The 24,300-nt window shown below is 46.9% G+C and overlaps 1 protein-coding gene across 1 annotated transcript; it reads right to left on the bottom strand.

Annotated features, from left to right (window-relative positions):
• Nucleotides 1-646: 646 nt before the first annotated feature.
• NANS (N-acetylneuraminate synthase) lies at nt 647-22,739 on the bottom strand. The gene is made up of 6 exons (XM_030294317.1): nt 22,550-22,739; nt 18,161-18,376; nt 6,337-6,436; nt 5,371-5,525; nt 2,620-2,886; nt 647-877 (listed from the first exon to the last, which is right to left on the bottom strand). The coding sequence occupies exons 1-6, from the start codon at nt 22,679-22,681 to the stop codon at nt 668-670; spliced, it is 1,080 nt and encodes a 359-aa protein (XP_030150177.1). The 5' UTR covers nt 22,682-22,739; the 3' UTR covers nt 647-667.
• Between the last annotated feature and the right edge of the window lie 1,561 nt (nt 22,740-24,300).

The raw sequence follows: 24,300 nt of genomic DNA, 5'->3' as shown, positions 1-24,300 counted from the left end.
GCTTACGGTTTGCTGTGCATCTATCCCCATCTGAGTGAAGTTCCATGAAGAAATGTGGGCTGCTCACCGCTGAATCCCAGTACCTAAAGCAGGGCCTGGCACAGAGCAGAACCTCCATATTGTTGAAAGGAATGAACATCATTTCTCTCTCTTCGCTCACAGATATATGCAGGCTTTTAACATTTCTCTGCCTGCAAGATGCTTGACCAACCCCTTCTCTGATGCCCACCAATCACTATACAGCTCACTGGATACAGAGGCCCAGGGCAGGGAGAGAATAAGGGCAACGGCGAAGAGACAGCTGGAGGTCAGGACGGAAGGGAGATTTGGGGTCATGTGGACTGGCTTTATAGGCAGGATGAAAGAAGGCTTAAAGAAGAGGGCCTTGTACAGTGAGCTTTCGCCCCTGTGTACCCACACAGCAGCTGGACAACAATGATTTGCTTTTGAGCCCACCTCCCCTTCTGGGCCAGCCAACATGAAGCAGAGACTGACATGTTTGCTCTTTGTATCCCTTCTACGGGATTGAGACAGGGCCTGGCCCAAAACTGTGTGTCTAGGGAGGAGGAGTAGATGAAAGCCAGGTTTCTGGAGACCATCACTCCTGCCCCACCTCCCCCGACAGTACGAGCAAGGCAATCCAGAATTCAGAGAACGGCACTTTATTTTAAGACTTGATTTTTTTGCCATGATTTTCTACCGATTCTTCCAGGATGGTGTCATCTTCTTCAACAGTGACCAGGACCTTCTTGCCCACCAGACTAAAGATGTCTTCAGGAGGGTAGCCTTTGGGCTCACCGACCTTCACAGTAAGCATGTCCAACGTTAGAACAGTGCCTTCTGGAATTTTCACTTTGGCCACCACGGACTTGCCCAGCTGTGGATAAAATTAAGACTCAGTGCCAGCCTCCCAGAAGTTAACTGGAACATGTTGTTTTATACCCAAGGTCCCTGATCAGTCTTCACAGGTACCCTGGGAGCAGGGACTTTGTTCTCCCACTGGTGCCTAGAACAGAACCTCACACAGAGTGGGGACTCAGCCAGTGTGGGGTGAACTTAGAGACTCAGAGAGGGGCCTTAACAATAAAGTGTAAAGGAAAGGGCTCAGATTATACAGCCAAACAGAGCCAGGTCCAAATTCCCTTCAGGTGGGTACAAGCCGTGCCTGAGTTTCTCTGTAAGATGGGAAATAATAGTGCCTCCAGCATGTCAGACGACTACAAGAATTAGTGGTAATAATATATGTCATCTACCTGGAACATGCTCCCAGTATGTGAACATTATGATTTGTCATCATTCAGTTCAACATCTCATTTTAAACGCGGAGAAACTAAACTGAGATCCACAGAGGGCAGAAAACTTGGCCAAAGTTGCAAGAAACTGGGATTCTGACTCCTGGCCCACTGCTCTTAAGGGACACAAACCTTACAGCCACCATGCTCGGTAAAATAAGAATATGGAGGGCTCACAAAAGACCGAGTGTGCCGTTATTCAGTGGACGGGAAAAGGGGCCGCCTACGAAGAGGCAGGCAGGACAGGCAGCGGAGGGGAATGAAGGGTACCAGAAGCTCATGACCAGCCTTTCTATGTCTTGTCCCTAAATGCTGTTGAACAAATCACTGCACCATGTGAGGGCCAAGGAGTCAATTCTAAAAGTAAGTGCCAGGACAAAAGGTCTGTCAGCGGATGTTATCCGATCACGCATCCCACCATCCATTGCTGTTTGCCCAGGGAGCCAAAAGGCTCAAAACCAAAGTAAGGGCGCAACTCTCCCACATTTCTGGTGTGATTCTCTCTCCTTTTCTTCTGCAAGGCAGTGTGTTTCCTTTTACTGTTATTTTCATCTCCTGGTACTTCGCATCTTTAATCTGAGGGAGGCAATCAGGCCCCACTAGAATAAAAGATGAAAACGTTCTTCACGCATGCCTGGTGTTTGGTCTTTGCCTCGACCCAGACAGCCACAGCAGATCAGGAGTGGCTGCAGTCCTGGCAGCCCCAGGACACTGGGCTGTATGACTAGAGGCCAGGACAGGTCTAGGCCACGGCTTCCAAGAAGCCCAGGTGGTCAGCAAACCAGGCAGTCCTTGGCCTCAGCGTCCCCTCTGTCTGAAGGTCAATGCTGCACAGCTCACGCTGCTCCTGAGGGAAGATTCGCACACCGCCTCCCCCCCCCATCGCCAAACCCCTGCACCACACATGGCCCTGTCCATCTAGGGCCTCCTCCGTTTAGGGGTGCCTCCATGTATCACAGGCCCTTCTCCTGGTGCCTCACGGAACCCCTCGGCCCAACTGTTTCTCAAGGCTTACCTACTCCAAGGGACCCCAGGCTTGACCACCCAGGTGCCTTCTACCCCCACCCCCTTACATCTCCTGGTGTCTACAGCACTGGCGCCACAAGCTTCAGAGACTTGGTGGGAAACCGTAACGTGATTCTAGGAGGCCGGAGAAACTGCTGAAGCTCCCTTAAATGACAAGCTTCTCCTGTGGCTGATATGAGCCCAGAGACACTCAGACGGTCGGCCCGGGCTCAGGCAGGGTTGGTACTGACTCCCCTGGCACGTAAGCCCACTGAGGCCCCACTCAGAGCAATGGAACCTGGCAGAGTTGTGCAGAACCCACCTTCTCGTTGCAGGCCATCTCACAGGGCAGCAGCTGCTTGGTCGGGGAGCCCATGGCCCTTTCCACAAGGCGCACGGACCGCACCAGCTCGGCCAGCTCTCCAGGCTCCAGCGAGGCAGAGTGGTCACTCCCCTTCCAGGTCTTGTCCAAAGTTATGTGGCGCTCCAAAACCTTGGCGCCCAGAGCCACTGCGGCCACAGATATCGCTATGCCTGTTTCGTGGCCAGAATACCCTATGGGAATGTCAGGAAAGAGCTTCTGATATTCCTTTAAAATAGAAAAAAAAGAGAAAAGGCTAAATTATGCATACAGTGCAGAGTCAGGAAGAGCTAGGTTGGAGTCCCAGTTGAGCTGCTCACTCTTTGTGCAACTACAGGCGAGATGCTGAGGCTCTCTGAGCTTCTCCTTCCTGGGATAATAGTGGTACCTGTCCAGGGCTGCTCCAGATGCACGAAAAGCACTCAGCGCGCTGGAATGCTGCCAAAATAATGGCTACCGTTATCAAGAATGCACTCCAGGAATGCTTCACACTGCGTGAACCACCAGGAATAACAACAGAACCACGGCCGGTTGCTGAAACTCATTCAAAAAGCAGCCGTCACATTTAATTAGCCTGAGCTGCTGAAAGCAAGTGTGCTGTATGCACACATATCGTCATCAATAATATATGCAGCCCAATCTCGAAACAATCCTTTGGTGGAAATGCTAAATAATTAACTAATCTGTGATCTAGAATTCATTGAATGTAACAAAAGACATTCGTCAAGGGAGTCTTGTCATTGAGGGTGACCAGAAAGCTTAAGAGTAGTAGGAAGACCCAGATGGGGTTTGATATAAGATTAGGGCAGCTGAGTGGCAAAGGCCCCGAAAACCAGGCTGTAGGGTGCATAATGAACACAGGAATGCAGGTGACAGGGTCAAACTGCTCTGACATGGTTGTACCGGGCCCGGGACGGGGCAAGCGGGCAACTGAATCCTCACTGTGCCCTGGTATCGAGAGAGGCCATGATGGCAGCCTGGGTGAGAATAGAAAGAGGGGCCACACTCCACAGAGAAAGAAAATCAAGGAAAATATCTGGAGTCTCAAACAGTAAACTGCCCATTATAGTGATCTCTGTGGGATGGGATTCCAGAGCACATTTACTTTCTAGATTATGTTTTCAGAGCTGTTTGAGTTTTTTTTAAAAACCATGTTTAAATTTTTAAAATAGCATGGTTTAGAGATAAGCTAGAAATGGAGAAAAAACCACCAACTGGGAGAGACACAAATTTAGGTAAAGAGACAGCAGTGTCCGTTTTCAAAAAAGGCTAATTTTTTTTTTTTAAGTTAAATATGAAGACTGTGTAGCAACATGCACAAAAGCTTATACTCTCGTGGAAAAAGCCAGAATGTCAAATACTGTTACTAAAAGGAAAATATAAAAGGACACTGGTTAATTGCAGTATCAAGATTAACTGTGTGTCTGTGTATATTTGCAATTCCACTAATATCACTACAGCGTTTTTGTATGATAATTACATATACATGTTTCTAATTAAGTGGAGCTTCAGGTGCTACGAGGCGAAAGCACGTAGGGATGGAGATGGCCTGAGACAACAAGAAACAAAGGGTTGTAGTCCCAGGTTTGCACCACGACGCTGTGAAAGCTCAGGCAAGAGTCCTTTTCCCTCTGGGACCGGATTTCACCATCTGTAAGATGACTGAGGTGGATAGACCAAATCCTGGGAGAGAGAAAGCTCCCTCAAGTCTGTCACTGTAACCCATCTGGGCCTCAGGGAGGCTCAGGATTATAGGTAGAAAACAACAGAGCTGGCAAGCAGCGCAGAGAAGGAAAAGCCAGAAGTTTCAAGAAGGTCTCCTACAATTCAGTATGAAGAAAACCGGACAGATATTTGTACACCAGTGTTCCTACCAGCATTATTCGCAATAGCCAAAAGGTGGTAACATCCCAAATGTCCATCGACGGACAGATGGGTAAACAACACGCAGTACATACGCACAATGGAATATTCTTCAGCCTCAACAAGCAGTGAAATACTGGCACACGCTACAATATGGATGAACCTCGCAGACATTACATTAAGTGCAAAAAGACAGACACAAAGGACACATATTGTAGGACTGCACTTAGATGAGGTCTCTACAGGAGTCAAATTCATGGAGACAGAAAGCAGAATGGTGGCTGCCAGGGGCCGGGGGGAAAAGGGAATGGGGAGTTCGTGTTTAACTGGGACAGAGTTTCAGTTTGGGAAGATGAAAAAGTTCTGGAGATGGATGGCGGTGATGGTCGCACAACGGTGTGGATGTACTTAATGCCACTGAACTGTACACTTAAAAACGGTTAAAATGGGAAATCTTGTATTTTGCCACACACATAGACACCAAAGACAACGTACTAAAAAAGGGTATGAACCAGCAGTTTACAGAAGAGGGACCTCTAATGGCCAATACACATGATACAGAAAATATAGAGAGGCAATTATGAGGACTCACACCTAAAATTTCATAGTGGGAAAAATTAAGATTGGTTTTCAGAAAATTTAATTTATAATCACCCTCTTTAGAATGTATCTGCTTCCTTAACTGCACAGTTGGTTCTAATTTAATTCTATAACTATGAGATTGTGAATGGAGGGTCAAATTACACGAAGCATGTCAAGATGGGTTAGAATTTTGGTTACAACGAAGGCCCCCTCTTTCCCACAGTAAATGACCCAAGAAAAGGCCCAGTCAGACAACGGCTTGCTCACCGTGATGATGCGTAGGTTGACGTCCTCGGGGGAGAGCGGGTACGCACTGGTACACTGGAGGAAGCAGAAGTTGGGGTTGAGGGGCTTCACAATCTGATAGACTTGCTTCATGGTGTCCATCGACTGCATCCCGCTGGAGATCACCATTGGGCGGCCTGAGTGACCCAACGCCAACACCATCATGACTTTCTCTTTAGGGGTTCTGACTGTCCCTCAAGCATACCCCAATTGCTGGTCTCAGCATTCAAATGAACTCCACAGACATCTCTCCAACACTGTGCCAGCCGCTGCGTGGTGAGAGGGGAGCTTGGTGGATTCTTGCCCTCAACCCAGAGGAAATGGAGACTCCCCTCACCCTCAATATTACTGTTTAGCAAAGTGAACTGAATCAAGGAGGCAGAGGAATTTCACACTCCTCAGAGAAAGGTGAGCATCTCATTGGGGTAAGAGTGTGCACAGCATGGTCGGGTGAGCACTGCCCCCGACTCAAGAGCAGATGTGTGAGCCCCGGAGCGGCTGCCTCCCAGCTGTGTGGCCTCGCATGCCTCATCTATGAAGTAGTATGAAGCATTATAATCAAATAACCAACTTCAGTCCCAGGGCTGCTATGAGAATCAAACGAGATGATTCAGGTTGCAAACCCACTTTCCAAACCATAATGGAGGAGGGTAGATACTCTACAAGATCAAGACTATTTCTCAAAGTCAGAACTTCCTCTGTACTGCCATATCCTCAATTTCATATAAATCAACACAATAAAATAACTTTTCATTTTAAAAGTTCTTATCAAAACTGACTTATTCTTAATTTCTTTCAAGTCAGCACATGCAACTGTGGAAGTATATGCTAATTGAAAAGAGGTTTCTAAAGTCTGTCTTCAGGAGACTTCATTAGCCGGTTCTACTAAAGGAATAAAAATGGGAAGGTTTGGACTCCCTCCTTTTAGGGCAAAAATTAAACACTTACCTTTTTTGGCGGTCTTTTCCAGATAAGGAAAATTGTTAGTGTCCCCAGATCCAACTTTGAAAAACGGAACATTCAGCTCATGCAGAAATTCAACTGCCATCTATAAAAACCAAAGAAGGAGCTCTTTCTCACCACCGTTCAAAACTACTGCCCTCGGGTCAGGCGAGGAGCCACAAACAGAACCCCCCCCTGGTCTTGCCCAGCAAGAGGGACTCTCGCAACAACTTGAAAGCAGGCAAAGATGTGTTACCAGTCCTTTCATTCACATTCAAACCTTCTTTCATTCCTAGCCATCCATCCATCTGTCCAACAACACTGCATGCTGGCCTGTACTGGTGATGAGATCTGCCAAAGATTCAGACCCCAGGCGAGACGTCCCTTCCCAAGGGACCCAGGGAGTGTGTGTTGGTGGTATAGTGGTGAGAAGAGCTGCCTTCCAAGGGACCCAGGGCCCAGTGAACAACTGGAAAAGGGTTGAACAACCTAATCCTGACCCAGGAAACTGGGTGGCGAGAAAGTTGAATGGCTCCCAAAGGCCTCACCCTTTACTCAAAACCAAATAGCCAGGAAAAGAGGCCATTTTAATCCTTGCCAAAAGCGGGGAAAAAATGAAGCATTTTATGGCCCAGGCCTGACATAGTGGTCCACAGCTGGCAGGGCCCATCAAACCCAAACCCTCTCAGCCCCCAAACCATGCTGCCCACAGGAAAAACAAACCTCATCCACTTTTTTTGACACAATGTCACTGCTTGAGGTTACCTATGGAGGGCCCTTTACCATCGTTCACCTCCACTGGGATTCATCAGTAAGACTCAGGATCAGGAAACTGGCAAGTGTCAGTGAACGCTTGCTAAAGGAATCAGTGGGCCACAAGTTTTAAGAGTAAAAGTCTCAGTTGGTCATCAAATTACAAAAACCCCAAAAAACTACATTTTTTACTATTTTTAAAAATTGAAGTAGGAAATCAGAAGTGGGGAGAATCAATATCTCAGAATGTTTCCCTATATCTAAGTTTGATCTATTGTAAAATGCTGCCTGGGTTTCAGAAGTAGGTTTGGAAAGCCTGATCAGCTACGTCACTGCTTCTCACACTTTAATATGGGATACCAATCTCCTGGGGATCTTGCTCAGATGAAACGCAAATTCTGACTCTGCTGGGTTAAGGTGGGGCCTGAGGGTCTGTGTTTCCATTAAGTTCTTGGGTAAGACCGCCGCTGCTGCTCCGTGAACCCTATTTTACAAGGAGCTAGGTCACCGTGCCTGAAAATCCAGAGGGCATAGGGTGGCCAGGAACAGCGTGAGGTCATTCGGCCAGCAGGCGCTTTAGGTCAACTCGCTGCTGCCTGAGCTTCCTTCCATCTTGTCGGCAGGTGATAAGTTACTCCAATCACTGGCTGCAATCAGAGACTAACTTTCCTCATCTGTAAATCCTCTAATATCGTGAAGGTTAGAGCCGCCAGAAAGCCACACCCGGTGCGTAACCAGCCAGTGAACAGTTCAAAGGCAGTTCACAACCCCCTGGGTCCAAGAGACGCCATCCAGTGTGGTCTGAGTTCCACTCACTTCCAAGCCTGCTAAACTACCTGTACTGCAGTTCTCACGGTCTTCCCTCTGCTATATTTCTTCCTCACCTCTCTTCTCCCTTCCATGTTGTTCCACCTGGCCTCTCCTGCTCACGTGTCTCTCACACTGCTGACCAGCCCTATGATGGAGGACGAAAAACATTCCTTCTAAAGTGTTTATTGAACAAAGTTGACTTCCCCCACTTTTCTCATTCTATCTGGCAGATAGAGTGTTTTCTATTGTAAGAGGGAAAACCCTATGCTAAGTTTTCTTCTTTATAATGTTCAACTTCTAAGAGAAATGGCTCCTGATGAAAAAGCCCCCAAGGGCACAGAGGATGAGCCCACTCAGGAGAGGCACAGGGCAAGCAGGAGCGAGGAAAAACCAAACGCAGGAGAACACACTTTGCAGAAGCTTACCTACGAAGGCTGGAAAATCTGCTTGGAATTCTAGTTTTCAAGTGAAGAAAGGGGACAAATTCCTCTCCAAAGGGAAAGGGGCCTGTCTGCAGTCCTCCCGGAGAACCAGTCCCACCTAGCGGTCACTCCGAACACTGCCACTGTGGCTTCATCTCTGCAAAAAGGGTGCCAACCTCAGTAATGGGGAAGATCCTAGCCTTCCATCCTGAGGCTGTCTTGCCGTGCCCAGGCCCCCTGAGGCTAGGTTAGCGCCGGTGCCACCCCCCCCCCGCCCCCCGTTCTCCAGGGACTCCCTGGCTTCCCCTAGTCCTGCCCACCCTGCCGTCCATCCCCTTTTCATCTAGGGGTACAGCGAGGCCAGGCAGCCTCACATCTCCCTCCCACCCCGCAGCACAAAGGGTTTCAGTCTGTCTGGAAGGAATTCTGCTGACAAGACCTTCCCTGGGCATCCAGCTGGCTTAATACACAGAAAAGGCCCAACCAGCAACCTGGTTTCAGTGAAATGCTGCACTGCCAGAACTCCCTCTTACAGAGTCCCAAGAAATCACTTGTCTAGCATTTTATTTTTTTAATTCCAGTGCTTCCCAAACTTATTCAACTCAGAACCTTGCTTATTGGGGGGGGGGGGGGGAGGCTTTATTACCAAGAATTAATTGGTATTAATTATTATCAACGAGGATCAATAATGTGTGCCCACAGAGTCCCCTTTCTGCATCATGGCCCACAGATCTGAGGGGTAACCAAAGCAAGAAGAGGAGTTGGGATTTTTCTAAAGCCCCTTCCCCTGCTCTCAGCTTTTGGATCCTGTGGAAAAGGAAAAAGAAGCTCAGAGTGATGAGTCGTGGAGAACGGGGTCCTGGCGAGCTGCCCAGCGTGACAGAATGATGAGAGGGGGAAGCATGGGACGTGAGACTCCCCGTGGCCCTGTCAGAGTGCATCACGGCTTGGGCAGGGGGGTGCCCTGCTGGTGGAGGTGGCAAAGGAAAGAAGAGAGGAGGAAAGAGGGCGCCTCAAAAGGCACCTCTGCTAGGATGGGGCACTTGTGTGTGAGGGCAGCACGTCCTTCAGGAGCCACCTCGACCGTCATGGCCTCCATTTGCTTTCTCAATAGAACTCTCCATTTAGACCAAAGAAACTCTACTCATCTCAGCCCCATCCCACGAGCCTCTCTGCAGCTTTGGCCAGGAGCCCTGGTAGTTTTCTCAGCCTTAATAAAATTCCACAACACCACAACCTCTCCTCAGCATATGAAGAACACCTCGGGACAGCACAAAGAGTGGAGAAAACAGGCACGCCACAAATGGCTACTGTCCACAAGGAAGTTAAGGTGGGTAAATACTCAGAGCCACCTGCCAGGTAAACACAGAACAAGGGACCAACCTACTTCCAACAGCCAGGCAGACAGGATGTGCAGGTTCAGCAAAGGGACCTGGTAAGCAAAACAAATGAACTCTTGTAAAGGCTCTTAAGAATGCATTTCCCCTCACTGCCTTCACCCAGGTCAGCCGGGAGGATCCTTGGGAACAAATGGCATTCCCAGGGCAGAGAAGCCTCTTTGTCCACACAGTGTGAAACAGAACAACCCCAAAGGGTTCTGCATAACAGAATGGCCATCATTCGGTGGATGCAGGTCTGGCACGGCCCTCACACCCAACACCTCGCCACTGCCACGTGGGGCGGGCACCTTTATTATCCTGTTTTTACGGATGGGACACCTGCAGCTCAAAAAGGTCACATGAGGCACCTGAACCCACAAAGTGTCAACTTGAGAACCTGAACTCAGGCAGTGTGGCTGCAGAGCACGCGCTGCACACACACACAGAAGGGCTTCCTGGGGAGCAGAGGGACAGGAACCGAAGGGAAAGGCTGAGAGGCAGATGCCGCCCACCAATCCCCGGGCTCTCCTCCATCTCCCCGGCTGCTCCTGCTTCTAGCTCCAAGCCACCTACGAGCGAACGATCTAAAGATCTAAAGAGGTGACTTTTCCCAGGCAGCCTCACAGATGCAAGGAGGTGCCCTCTCTCCTTCAGAGTCCACATCCTGGAGCTCACATGCCTGGCGACACGGACTGAGAAGGAAAGTCCTCATTCCAGGTGTAAGTGCCCTTAGGGACTTCTTCTCCGGCTGGGAGAGCCCCTGGACGGCAGCGGGCTCACATTCGAAAGGAAACAGAGACCCAGAGAGAGAAGGGTCTCCACAAGCTCACACTTGAGATCAACTCAGAGCACAGTCAGGCTAAGAAGCCAGGCATCCTGACACTCGGCGCAGGTTGCCTACCTAATGTTTGCTAAGTGCTGGCTGTGTGCTATGCTGTATATCAACAATCAGGTTTCATCCTCACAACAACCTTGCAAGATGGGTTCAGGTACTAACCCTACTTAGCAGCTGAAGAAACAGGAGCACAAAGAGGTTCAACAACCTCCACACAGAATGACAGGCGGAACCACATTCAAACTCAAAATCTGACCCCAGAGTCCATGCACTTAACCATGAGATCAAATGGCCTGGGTATGTGACATTCGGCATGGGGTCTCAAAGGTTTACACTCTTTAAAATTACTACAGACTCTACAGGGTTTTGTTTATGTAGGTTCTAGCTACTTATATTTATTGAATTAAAATTAAAACTAAGGGATTTGGGCTTTTTTAACTTTAAACTTTTAATTTTGAGATAATTTAGCTTAACAGGAAGCTCTAAGAAATAATACAGAGAATTCCTATGTACGCTTCACCCAGTTGTCCCCTATGGTGATATCTTGCAAAACTAGAACACAAAATCACAACCGGGAAATTGACATTGAGAAGAGTCTACCGATCTTACTCAGATTTCACCATTTTTACATGTATTCATCTGTGTGTGTGTGTGTGTATTTAATTTTATGCAGTTTTACCATGTGCACAGACTCATGACTACCAGTCACAATCCAAAACTGTGCCATCACTCCAAGTATCCCATGTATTACACTTTTACAGCCACATCCCCTTGCCTTCCTTCCCCTCCCTAACCCCGATAACCCTTCCTCTGCTCTCCACCTTTGTAATTTCGTCAGTTCAAGATTGCTCCATAAAATGAACGGTATAGTATGCAACCTTCTGAGACAGGCTTTTTCACTCAACGTAATACCCTGGAGATATATCCAAGCCACAACATGTATCAGCAGTTCACTCCTTTTTATGGTTGGAACCGTTCATTCACCTACCTACCAGAGAACTATCTGGGTTATTCTAGTTTGGGGGCTGTTACAAATAAAGTTGTTATGGACATGCATGTACAGCTTTCTATGTCAATGCACGTTTTCATTTCTTTTGGGAGAAATTACCAAATGACACATGGCAAGCAACATGATGAGCACACATCTAGTTTGTGGTAGTGTTTTTTTCAGGTATGCAATAAATGGTTATTTTTTACTGAGATAAAATGGACACAGAGCAATGTATTAGTTCTGAGTGTACAACATGATTTGATATACATATATATTATGAAATGGTTAGTTCAGTCATAACCCATCCCCACACATAGGTACAAAATTCTTTTACATGTCCGGTTTTATAAGAAACTACCAGTATCCTCTAAGTGAGTGAATTGTGATATGACACCATATGTGAATTGTATTAAAATAGAGTTGTTTTTAAAAAATTTTTTTTTTCAACGTTTATTTATTTTTGGGACAGAGAGAGACAGAGCATGAACGGGGGAGGGGCAGAGAGAGAGAGGGAGACACAGAATCGGAAACAAGCTCCAGGCTCTGAGCCATCAGCCCAGAGCCCGACGCGGGGCTTGAACTCCCGGACCGCGAGATCGTGACCTGGCTGAAGTCGGACGCTTAACCGACTGCGCCACCCAGGCACCCCAAATAGAGTTGTTTTTAAAACAAGGAGACTACCGGGGCACCTGGGTGGCTCAATCGGTTAAGCACCCGACTTCAGCTCAGGTCAGGATCTCGTGGTTCATGAGTTTGAGTCCCATGTCAGGCCCTGTGCTGACAGCTCAGAGCCTGGAGCCTGCTTGGGATTCTGTGTCTCCCTGTCTCTCTAGCCCTTCCCTGCTCGTGCTCTGTCTCTCTTTCTCTCTCAAAAATAAATAAACATTTAAAAAAAAAAAAAGGAGACTACCATATTATTTTCTAGAGTGATTATGCTGTTCTACATTCCCACCAGCTATGTATGAATGATCCATTTTCTCTGCGTCCTTCCCACCTTTGGTGTTATTGTCACTTTTTGCTTTAGCCAGACTCACAGCTATGTAGCAAGACCACAATGTGGTTTAAAATTGAGAAATTTTTAAATCATAAGAATAGACAAGCACACACACACACAAAAAGATGAATTGGACAGCATCATAATTAAAGATGTTTGTGCTTCAAAGGATATCATCAAAAAGTGAAAAGACGATCCAGAGAATGGAAAAGATTTCCACAAATCTGTATCTGACTAGGGACTCCTATCTAGAATATATAAAAACAAATAACCCAATTAAAAATTAGCAAAGGATCTGACAGATATTCTTCCGAAGAAGGTATACAGATGGCTAATAGGCATATGAAAAGATGCTCAACATGATCAGCCATCAGGGAAATGCAAATCAAAACCACGACCAGATACTATTTCACACTTGCTAGGATATCTAGAATCAGAAAGTCAGATCATATCAAATGTTGGTGAGGATGTGGAGACACCGGAACCCTCCTATACTGCTAGGAGGATTGTAGGTGCAGTCACTTTGGAAAAAAAACAGTCTGGCAATTGCTCACAAATTAAACACAGAGTTACCATATATCCTGGAGAGAAATGAAAACATGTCCCTAAAACCTGTACAGGAATGTTCATGGAAGCATTAGTCACGCTAGCCAAAAAGTAGAAACAATCCAAATGTCCATCAACTGACAAATGGGTAAATAAAAAGTAGTCTATATCCATAATACTGAATATTACTCATCAATAACAAGGAGTGAGGTACTAATACACGCTACAACACGGCCGAACCTTGAACACGTTACTATGTGAATGAAGCCAGACACACAGGACCACATATTGTCTCGTTCTGTTTATATGCAATGTCCAGAAAAGGCAAATTTATAGAGACAGAAAGCAGATTAGTGGTTGCCTAGGCCTGAGGGAATTGGGGGGGATTGAGAAATGGCTGTTTACGGGTACATGATAAAAGCGCCAAAATCAATTGCGGTGATAGCCACAACTCTGTGAATATGCGAGAAACAACTGGGGGCACCTGGGTGGCTCCGTCACTTGAGCGTCTGACTTTGGTTCAGGTCATGATCTCATGGTTTGTGAGTTCGAGCCCTGCATGGGGCTCTGCACTGGCAGCTCGGAGCCTGGAGCCTGCTTCAGATTCTGTGTCTCTCTCTCTCTCTGCCCTTACCCACTCACTTGCTCACTTTCTCTCTCTTAAAAATAAACATTAAAAAAACAATAAAAACAAATGAATTGTAAAGTAAGCTTTAATTGGTGAACTGTATGGTCTGTGAAAAGAGCTGTTACTAAAACAGCATACAGCATACCTTTCCTCAGGTACTGCCAGCAGAATGGCGTCATCGAACATCATGCAGCTTCTGGAAAACTCCACTATACACGTGGGAGAGTATGACAGTGAAAAAGGCAAATCACATTTGAGTATCACTACGAAAATAGTCTGGACCTGGTGGAGCTTCTGAAAGGTCTCACGATTCCCCCACGGTTCCTGGACCACACTTTGAGAACTGCCGCCACACTCTTCCCGTGACTCTCATGTGTTATTGTTGGTCTCAGGTGTCACTGCTGCGGAATTCCCAAATGACCTTTCTTCCACTTCCCCCTTCTATGGACTCAATATTGGATACAGTCAGGTTTTAGGAAAACTGTCCTGGGGAAGCAATTATGTGGTGGAGGAGGGGGGCAAGTACACCCCCGAGGCTAATTAGTTTTAACAGAAAGATCAGGCAGGACTCAGTCCTCCAAATGCCAGTGCTTCTTAAAGTAGCCACTCTGGGAAAGGCTGTGTGCTTATTGCAAAGACAACACTAGGGATCCAAAATATTTGTTATAATCTTCTTTGGAAATTCTCTCCAGAGCTCTGTGGGCCCTACAGAAACAAACCTGCCCATTACTGACTCGTTACTAAGTCAATCAGACCAAAAGTTTCACGTTTAGCACAGGAAGGATGAGTAGTTTCCTGAACCCAAACCTGCCCTCTGAGGACGGGGGCTCAGTTGTCTCTGAGTGCCTGAGTCCTAGGGACTGCTAAAGGGCAATCCCAAAACGCCACGAACCCGCAGTAATGCGAAACAGGCATGTTATGAAAACAAATGTCACTTTCTAGGTGTGAGCTTCCTTCCACCAAGGCACTGTCTAAGCAGGTACTGGCATGTACCAGGATCACTATGTCAGGATCTGAGTTCACGGTGAACACACAGACCTAGTCCTGCCTTGAGACGTGTGCTTTACACGTACGGTCTCACCAGTTCCAGAAAACAAGGCCTGCATGTTCTGTATTTTAATCAATGCGTGGCCCTTTACTTAAGAGGAAACAGGCCCAGAGAGATGAAAGGAGAGTGTGGTCAGGCAGGAGGGCTCTGGAGTCGGCCTGGCTTAGCTGATCCGTAACTACTGACACCCTCCCTGTGAAATGGGGATAATAACTATCCTACCCGGGGCGCCTGGGTGGCTCAGTTGGTTGAGTGTCTGACTTCAGTTCGGGTCATGATCTCATGATTTGGGAGTTCAAGCCCTACATGGGCTGGCTGCTGTCAGCTCAGAGCTTGCTTTGGATCCTTTGTCCTCCTCTCTCTTCCCCTCCCTCATTCATGCTCTCTCAAAAATGAATAACTATTTTTTAAAAAAAATTGTCCTATCTGAAGAGGCTAAGAGGAGTAAATGAATTGATATTTTTAAAATACCTAGCACAGAACTTGGTACATTGTAAATACTCAAGAAATGTTAGCTAATAGTAAAACCAAAAACAACACCCAAGTCTTTCAGATCCTAAAGCCCACATTCTTTCCTGCTTAAACTTTTTTAATTTACAGATCGTTTAAGAATCTGATAAAAACTATGTAAGTGATGAGTAACTAAATTCTACTCCTGAAATCATTATTACACTATATGTTAACTAACTTGGATTTAAATAAAATTAAAAAATTAATTAAAAAAAAATCCACTAGGGCGCCTGGGTGGCTCAGTTGGTTAAGAGGCCGACTTCAGCTCAGATCATGATCTCAACATTCATGAATGTGAGTCCCATGTCGAGCTCTATGCTGACAGCTCAGAGCCTGGAGCCTGCTTTGGATTCTGTGTCTCCCACTCTCTCTGCCCCTCCCCAACTCGTGCTCTGTCTCTCTCTCAAAAATGAACTATTAAAAAAGACCAAACAAAAAAAACTCCACTAACCCTTTTTGTTTGGTTCATTCATTTATTCCTTCAACAAGTATTTCCCAACCACCTGCTGCACGCCAGGCACCAGGGATGCTGTGGGGGCTCGGAGTTTAGTAGGGAGGAGTTAACACACAAGAGTACACAAGAGTACACACACAAGAGTACGCAATTACAAGAGTACCAGAAGAATACATCTGGAGGGGCCTGAATCAAGCCAGTGAACAGGAAGAATTCCCAGAGGAAGTGCTCTTTAAACTGGGATCAGAAAGGGGCGCCTGGGTGGCTCAGTCGGTTGAGTGTCCGTCTTCGGCTCAGGTCATGATCTCATGGTCTGTGAGTTCAAGCCCCGCATCAGGCTCTGTGCTGACAGCTCAGAGCCTGGAGCCTGTTTCGGATTCTTTGTCTCCCTCTCTCTCTCTGCCCCTCCCCTGTTCATGCTCTGTCTCTCTCGGTCTCAAAAACAAATAAAACATTTAAAAAAAGTTAAAAAAAATAATAAACTGGGATCAGAAAAATGCCCAGCAACCTCTTTAGGAACATTTTCCATAAAAAAAATCTCTCCCCTTGTCCCCAGGAAAGCTTTTGGGCTTAGAGACTCTCAGGCCATCAACATCAAGGCGGCGAATAGCAAGGGAGATGCCCAAAGGCTCTGCTGAGCTCTGCAAAGCCACACACACCTGCACGGATGCCCAGGCAGAACTGAAGGACCAGAGAAAGCACATGGTACCACATATCAGATCTGCCTTCAAGACCCATTTCCTAGCTGTGTGACTTTGCACAAACCTCCCAGCCCCTCAGAGCCTCTATTTCTTCATCTGCAGAGTGGGGCACAGTAGGGATAAAATATATTTACTGGACGGGAAGATGCTCTGTAAGCCGTAACATATAACTCAAAAGTAGAAAATTATGATTATCAAATGCACAACTGGAGCTGAAGAATGTCATGCTTATGAAAGCTGCAAATTAAGGGATGAATTTGGGCCACTGAACTGAAGCCTGGATGTGTCATTTCCCACAGATGCCTAGGTTCTCTGCCTCCCCACCCTTGTTAAAACTACCAACAGGTGGGGCGCCTGGGTGGCTCAGCTGATTAAGCGTCTGACTCTTGATTTTGGCACGGGTCACGATCTCAAGGTTCATGAGTTCAAGCCCCACATTGAGCTCTGCAATGACTGTGAGGAGCCTGCTTGCGATTCTCTCTCTCTCCCTCTGTCTCTGGCCCTCCCCTGCTCATGCTCACTTGCTCACTCTCTCAAAATAAATAAACATTAAAAAAAAAAAAAAAAAAAACTACCAACAGCCTACGCTAGACTTCCGTTTCTTTTCAGCTCAATTTGCAGCCCTGTTTTGGGGTTGGAACAGTGGCACAAATGGTCAGAGAGGCCCACAGAATGAAATGGAAGTGTTTCAAATATTCTGATCAACTGAAAGAATTCCAGATGTTTCGAGTCATAAAAATGCTCATAGGTTTCATCTAATGATCCATGTCTGCAAAGCTATCCCGAGCAAACAACACTAAACACAGAAAAACGATGTCCACGTGCACATCCAGCATTATTTATAAGCACAAAGAACTGACCCACATGTCCAAAAGTAGAGAAACGGTTAGGTACATTATAAATCCTCAAAAGAAGCACTGTATTGCTATTAAAAATTTTAAGCACAAGATGTGGGGATTTATATGTCAATTATATCTCAATAAAGTTGGAAAAAAGAAAAAACAAGATATGGGTAAAAGCTGGTGATATAATGGTAAATGGGAAAAGCATGCACAACTAAATATTCACAAATGTAGCAACCAGGCAATGAAACATGTATATAAAAGACTTCAGGAGGAAATCTACAAAGAGAACCACCCTATAGGGATTATGGGTCAGTTTTCTAAACTTTCTGTGATTATCTATTATTTTTACAATTAGTTTTTACATTCAAAAAAGAATTCATGAAAGAATCTCACAGAGGCAGGTCACAAAGCAGATGGGACCTGAGACTTGGCACCAGCTGGACTTTTCCAGGATGTCAGCATGCCATTCTGTGAGCAACTCAGGATGACACCAATGTCCCCCATCCAAATCACCGAAGGCCACTCAGCAAGTGCCGGACCCCTATCAGAATGGAGGTTTTCTGATTCCTAGTCCAGGCCATTTTCCACTGGGAGAAAACTGGTCTGGCACAGGTCTCCCACAAGCTTTGAGGGACTCAGGGATTCCGGTGTGGCTGCCCCCCACTCCCAAAGACAACTGGTTTGGAAACTTCTGGTATTCCTCCCACAAAACCTCACTGGGCCTCTGCTCCCATTGGCTTCCCATTTAGTGGGGCACTGATATGGTTAATGTGATGGGGAACTCTAGGTCCAGAAAGCACAAAAGTCTCAAGCAAGGGCTGGAGCCGACTCTAGGCCAAAAGCCACCAGGCCACCTGCTGTCCCCTGGGTCTGCTAAAGTGGCAAGTAACAGAGTGGGAATCATGAGGACTCACCTCATCCATTCCAGAGGCAGTGAAGAAGATGCCAATCTCCTGGGCGTATCTCTGCAGTTCCCTGTACTGGGCATGGCTGAACTCCAGGTGGCGCTTGTGCTCCCCATACGTCTTCCCCCAGGAATGCTTCGACGTGTAGGGCCTCTCCAAGGCTTTCCGATTAAACTTGTACTCCAGCTCACTCTTCTGGAACTTGGCACAATCGGCCCCACACTCCTGCAACACACAACAGGGCTCCTTCAGTGACTTGTCCTGGATTCTCACAGAGGAGAGAAATGTTGGGGCAACTGCTCTGACATCAGTAACTTTAAATATAAAGATTGACTGAGGGGCACCTGGGTGGCTCAGTCGGTTGCGTGGTTGAGCATCAGACTTCGGCTCAGGTCATGATCTCGCGGTTCGTGAGTTCGAGCCCCACATCGGGCTCACTGCTGCCAGCCTGCCAGCACAGAGCCCGCTTCGGATCCTCTGTCCTCCCTCTCTCTGCCCCTCCCCTGCTTGTGCTCTTCCAAAAGTAAATAAATAAATAAATAAATAAATAAATAAACAAACAAACAAATAAATAAATATTAAAAAAAAATAAGGTTGACTGACAGTGGCAAAAGGGGCAGAAGGAAGAAAATCTTGAAACAAAGGCTGGGGATGGAGCTTCCCCCTATTTTTCCTCCTTAAAATGCAAAAAGGAAAAAATGAAGGCTTTTTAAATTTTATTTTATATTAGAATATTGAAAATAATTCAAGAGCTAAAGAAGATTTTAAGTTGGGTAACTCAGCAGAGGATAGCAAAATGAGCCCTAGGCCAGAATTGAGGGGAAGTCAGAATCTGCTAACCCTTGGAGAAATCACTTCCTGTCTCTGGACTCGGCGTCTCCATCTACATAAACAGCAGCTCTGGGCCAGCTCCAGGACCCTTCACCGTTCTGAGGAGCCCCTTATGGGGCAGGAAACAGACAGCTCTGCTTTAGCTGTTTTGCACTTGTGCGTTTTGCATGGCATCTTGTTTGAACAAGAGGTTCTGGAGCAAAAAGCAAACAAACAAGACTTAGAACTAAGTTCCAGTCTTACTGAACAGAAACTATAACATAAAATCTGGACTGTCCGACTCTAAAAGTCATAATTCTATTGCCACACAGCCCCCAAGCTCTTAAAATTGCTTTTAAAAACTACTCAATAGAAAGATGAAGGAAAACCCTCTGAAGTCTCAACTCATGGACATTTAGGGAGACAGAGTTATTCACGCTGCTGAAAACCTCAGCTCCAGAAATATCTGTGCTAACAGTTCTGCTCCCACTCCTGGAAAGACCACAAGATGGCATGGTCAGGAAGATTCAAAACACAGAACTGAAAGTGACCTTGGGCAACAGAGCTCTCATTGTCCACAGGAAGATCCCCAGGCCCAGAGTGACCCGAGTACAGCTGCACAGCGAGTCTCTGGCTGGACTGGACAGACTGCTTCCCTAAGGCTGCAGGACAGGTCAGTCTCCTGGCTCACGACTGCAACCTGACTGTAACCTGGATCTCGCTACGACAGCCAGGCCTCCAGCAAGCTAGGGGGTAGGGCCCCACAGAGCGCTGCTTCCTGCCTCCTTTGCTTCTCAGCTCTACCTCAAGGAGTGGACTTACCTTCAAGAAGTGAAATAGCTTGTCTGCTCTGGGAAAACGTTTCCCTTACAGCAAGATGAGAAAAGTAAAGTGGCAGAGACTACTAAAGACAAGAGGTCAGAGAAAGTTCTACCACATTCCACAAGACAGCAGTTTTATGAGGAGGAGAGCAGGGTCTTCCTCTGCTTTCCTCAGCTTCTTTCCTAAAACTGAGCGACGTCTTTTAACTGCTTAATTCTATGGTGAACTCCAGGTTCAGAAAACACAATCCCCGTCCCTGTTTTACTAAAATGTTGATGGTTTCTCTGTTCAAGGTTTTATGGATTTTCTCCTGGCAAATGACAAGCGGCAGAACTCCAGACGGGCCAAGGTGTGATGCTCCATTTGCAGCAAAATTTGGCAATTAAAAGTACATTCAATTAGGCAACCTCTAATTATAATACATTTATATTTTATATATACCATAAAATTACAATAATATTTTGCTGTAAGAAAACAAAAATAATTGAATGAACTCAACTTTTAATATTGCAAATAGATTCGTTTCATGGTCTGAGCAACTCTGGGTAACTAAACGTGGAATGTGACTTTATTTGGCAACAAAGACTTAAAAAAATCCTAAAATACAAAAGATTTCAAAAGATTCCACTACTGTAAATTTAAAAACAAAAACAAGCACACGCTATGAAACAAGTGACACTGAAGCTTAGAGAGGAGGAGTCACCCGCCCAAGAATATTCAGCTAGTAAATGGTTCTCTTGACTCCAGTCCAGTGTTCTTTCCACTACACCAAAGCCTCAACCTCTTCATTCTCCTCCCCCGTCCCAAAACTAACCTCCAAAATTAAAAGAGCAGGAAAACAACAACAACAACAACAACTCTGTTTCTTTCCATGGCCTCAACATCTCTAGGTATTTTTACAACTTTAGCATTCAGAGGTCACATCACAAACAGGTTGTTCCCTAAATTAAGAGCAGGAATTTTCCCCCTAGAAAACAATGTTATAGCACAAAGGCTAGAGCCCTCTGGCTAGGAGCAAAGCTATGCAATGCAACATTTACTAGCTGTGTGCCCTTAGGCAAGTCATTTCTCTGAGCCTTTAAAATGAGACCAACAGGGGCACCTAGGTGGTTCAGTCAGTTGAGCGACTGACTTCGGCTCAGGTCATGATATCGCAGTCTGTGAGTTCGAGCCCTGCGTGGGGCTCTGTGCTGCTGACAGCTCAGGGCCTGGAGCCTGCTTCATATTCTGTGTCTCCCTCTCTCTCTGCCCCTCCCCCACTCACGCTCTGTCTCTCTCTGTCAAAAATAAATAAACATTAAAAAAAAATTTTTAATGAGACCAACAGCATCTACCATGTATATTGTATTGTGGGAATGAAATGAGATGGTGCATTTAAAGCATTTAGCCCAGTATCTGATAGGGTAAGCACTCAAAAACATCAGCAGTTGTCACTCTTTAAAAGTGTTTTTTATGGGGACGCCTGGGTGACTCAGTCAGTTAGCATCTGACTCTTGATTTTGGCTCAAGTAATGATCTCACAGTTCGTGAGTTCGAACCCCACATGGGGCTCTGCGCGGATGGTGCAGAACCTGCTTGGGATTCTCTCTCCCCTCTCTCTGCCCCCTACCCCGCTTGCTGTCTCTCTCAAAAACAAATAAATAAGCTTAAAAGAAACTGTTTTTATGATTCAGTAGACTTCCATAAAAGCAGAGTTACTCTGCAAAGAAGAGTAAGGGAAAACCTAATCACAACTGATGACATCAGGTGAACAGCTTTGACTGAAGGGAAGAGGAAAAAAACCAGATGCAGTGAGCAATCTCTAAACCAAGGAATCACAGTGCAGACCTCATGCTGGGGGCTAGAATCACAATGAAAACACCACAGTCCCCCCACTCAAGTGTCTCACAATCTAAGACAAGAGAGAAAGAAACTTAGACAATGGCAATGCAATCTGGTGGGAACAAGGATAGGGGCCCATCCTTGAGGGGAAGGGTTGGAAAAAGCATCCAAGTAGATCTGTACAGAGGTAGAAATTTGCCAAGAGGGAGCAGTTAATAATATGCATAAACCTCCTATCGCTACATTTATTGAGTCCTCTGTGCCAAGTACTGTGCTAAGAGCTTAACATAAATCATCTCATTTGATCTTTACCACTCTGAGGTTAAGTACTATTACCAAGCCGATTTTCAAATGATGAATCTGAGGATCACAGAGGTTAAGTAACCGTTATCCCATGTTCACACAGCTGATAAGTGGTGGCGTCCAAATTTGAACCCAAAGTCCTAGCATTTTAACCCTTTCATATTCCAAACACAAAGAATGGCAAGTGAGAGAGACCAAAGCAACTTCCAGGAACTTCTAGAACTTCCTGGAAGTAATTCACTGTCGCTGAAAGATATCAGAGATGAAAAATGATAGGCAGGAAGGAACCAGGTTATTAAGGTCTTGAAGTCTATGTTAAAGGGTTTCGACTCTACCCGCGGCCAACGGGGAGCCCCTGAAGTTGTGAGGCAGGGGTATGACCTGATCAAACCTGTGTTTTAGAAAGATCACGGTGCCATCAGAAGGGGGTTAGGTCGGGTTAGGAGGCAACTGCTGTAATGCAGTCAGGAGCGTGGAGAGGGATGAGAATTCCAAAGATTCAGAAACGCAACTGCAAGCTGGACGCCAGGTCGCACACGGTGCACCGAGAGGCACAGGAACTTGGTCCGGGTTCCCCGCCGACAGCTCTCCCGCGGCCCCGCCCCCGGTCCCCGCCCTCTATTTCGCGGGCTCTGCCCTTACCTTTGCCGTGCGGATCATGCGCTTGGCCACGTCCAGGTCGCCCTGGTGGTTCTGGCCGATCTCGGCAATGATGAAGCACGGGTGCTGCCCGCCCACCCAGCGCCCGGGACACAGCTCCAGTTCCAGCGGCATCGCGGCGGCTTGCGCTCCGGCGCCGCACTGCCTGCCCCGAGTCCGGTCCGCAGCCCAGCGGGGACCACAGGCCTGCCCAGGCACGTCAGCTCCGCCACGTCAGCCCGCCGCCGCGCAGCCAATCCACGGGCCCCACCTCGATCCCGCCAGCCAATCGAGGCAGGGGGCGGAGCCACCCGTAAGATAGGCGTTGCGGTGGGAAGGGAAAACCCAGCAGGCTCTGTTCGCGAGATCTGGGCTCTAAGCTCACGGCAAGGAAACCAGGGCCCCCACTCCTGGTTGCAGCGTCCCTGCGTGCACCCGTTAGCAAATATTCCCGAAGAGGGGTTGGGGAGGTGACGGCTGCCTTGGGCGTGGGGAGAGTGAGCCCTGCGGTGTAATGGAAAAAACGGATTCTGGAGGTGGACTTACTGAGGTGGGTGGTTTGAGCACAGCCCCTGCCACTAACCGGCTCTTGATCGTGAATAGTCTCTCTGAACGTTTTCTTTTTTCCATGAAATGGGAAAATGATATAGATTCGTGAGATGATGTATAGAAAGCCCTGCTCACGGTACTTGCCTGTAGTAAGGTTTCAGTAAGTGGTCTCCATTCCTGTTATATGAGAGGGCAACAGGTTCAAAAAGTTCCACTGACTTGCCCAAAGCCACCCGGAAAGCCTGAGCAGAGCTGGGACCAGGACCCTGGACTGCCTCTCAGTCTAGGGCTGTTGCAATATGTTGTTAAGTTGCAGACAAAGTTCAGAAATAAGAGGCAGTTTGGAGAAAAGAAAAAAAAACACTGATTTCCAGCTTGACTTACCAGAACTGATGAGCAAAGTAACACTAAGAGAAAGGTAAGGAGGTGGCACCTCCAGGTGGAAGGCGAGAAGACATGTTAGTATAAATATGCAGGTGAAACTGCTTACCAGGTAGGAGGAAAGGCAGGGCTGAGGCTTAGAGTAGTGGTCTGGGCCAGAGATAAACCTGAGCCATTCAGAGCAAGACCAAGACCAAGGGTAGTTAGACTGCTGGCGGAGAGAGCGTACAGAGGAATGAGCCTGGGCAGATGGGAAGGCAGGAATGGAGAAAAGAGACTAGAAACAGGTGATAGAACTAGGGTGGTCCTGAGGTGGGGAGACCCACAGGGTCAAAGGCCCAGTGCAGTCCAGGAGAATAAGGAAGAAGAGACCAGGAGACTTGAGGATCTGCTGGAGATAGCAGATTTGTTGGCCAAGGGAGGTGAGGAAGCAGACAGGACAAAAATAGACCTTTCTGAGTCACATTGGTTGTTAAAGCAGATGGCAAATGGACCCTGGGCTAAACAGGGTCCCAGAGTTGAGGGGTTTTGAAGAAGTGCACCTTTGGAGGCCAGGAGGAAGCAACCAAAGGAAAGGGGTTCACTCATCCGTGATATGTGGGTGTGCTAGACCGGATGGCACATGTGTTCTGTCAAGTTTAACTGACAGTCAACCTCTGGGTGAGGCTGAGCAACAGACCCTGACTACAGAGAAAATTAAACGCAGTGCTAAAGTAACTCAGGAACTTCGTGCTAAAGAAAACCATTATGGTTTTGAATACTTTGTGAATAAGTGAAAATTAAAGGGAAAAAGGTGAAACCACATTTAAAAATACAACCACGCC

The sequence above is a fragment of the Lynx canadensis genome, chromosome D4, assembly GCF_007474595.2.
Source record: "Lynx canadensis isolate LIC74 chromosome D4, mLynCan4.pri.v2, whole genome shotgun sequence".
Lineage (NCBI taxonomy): Eukaryota > Metazoa > Chordata > Mammalia > Carnivora > Felidae > Lynx > Lynx canadensis.
The sequence above is the reverse complement of the archived record's forward strand: the minus strand, read 5'-3'. Positions and strand labels throughout refer to the sequence as shown.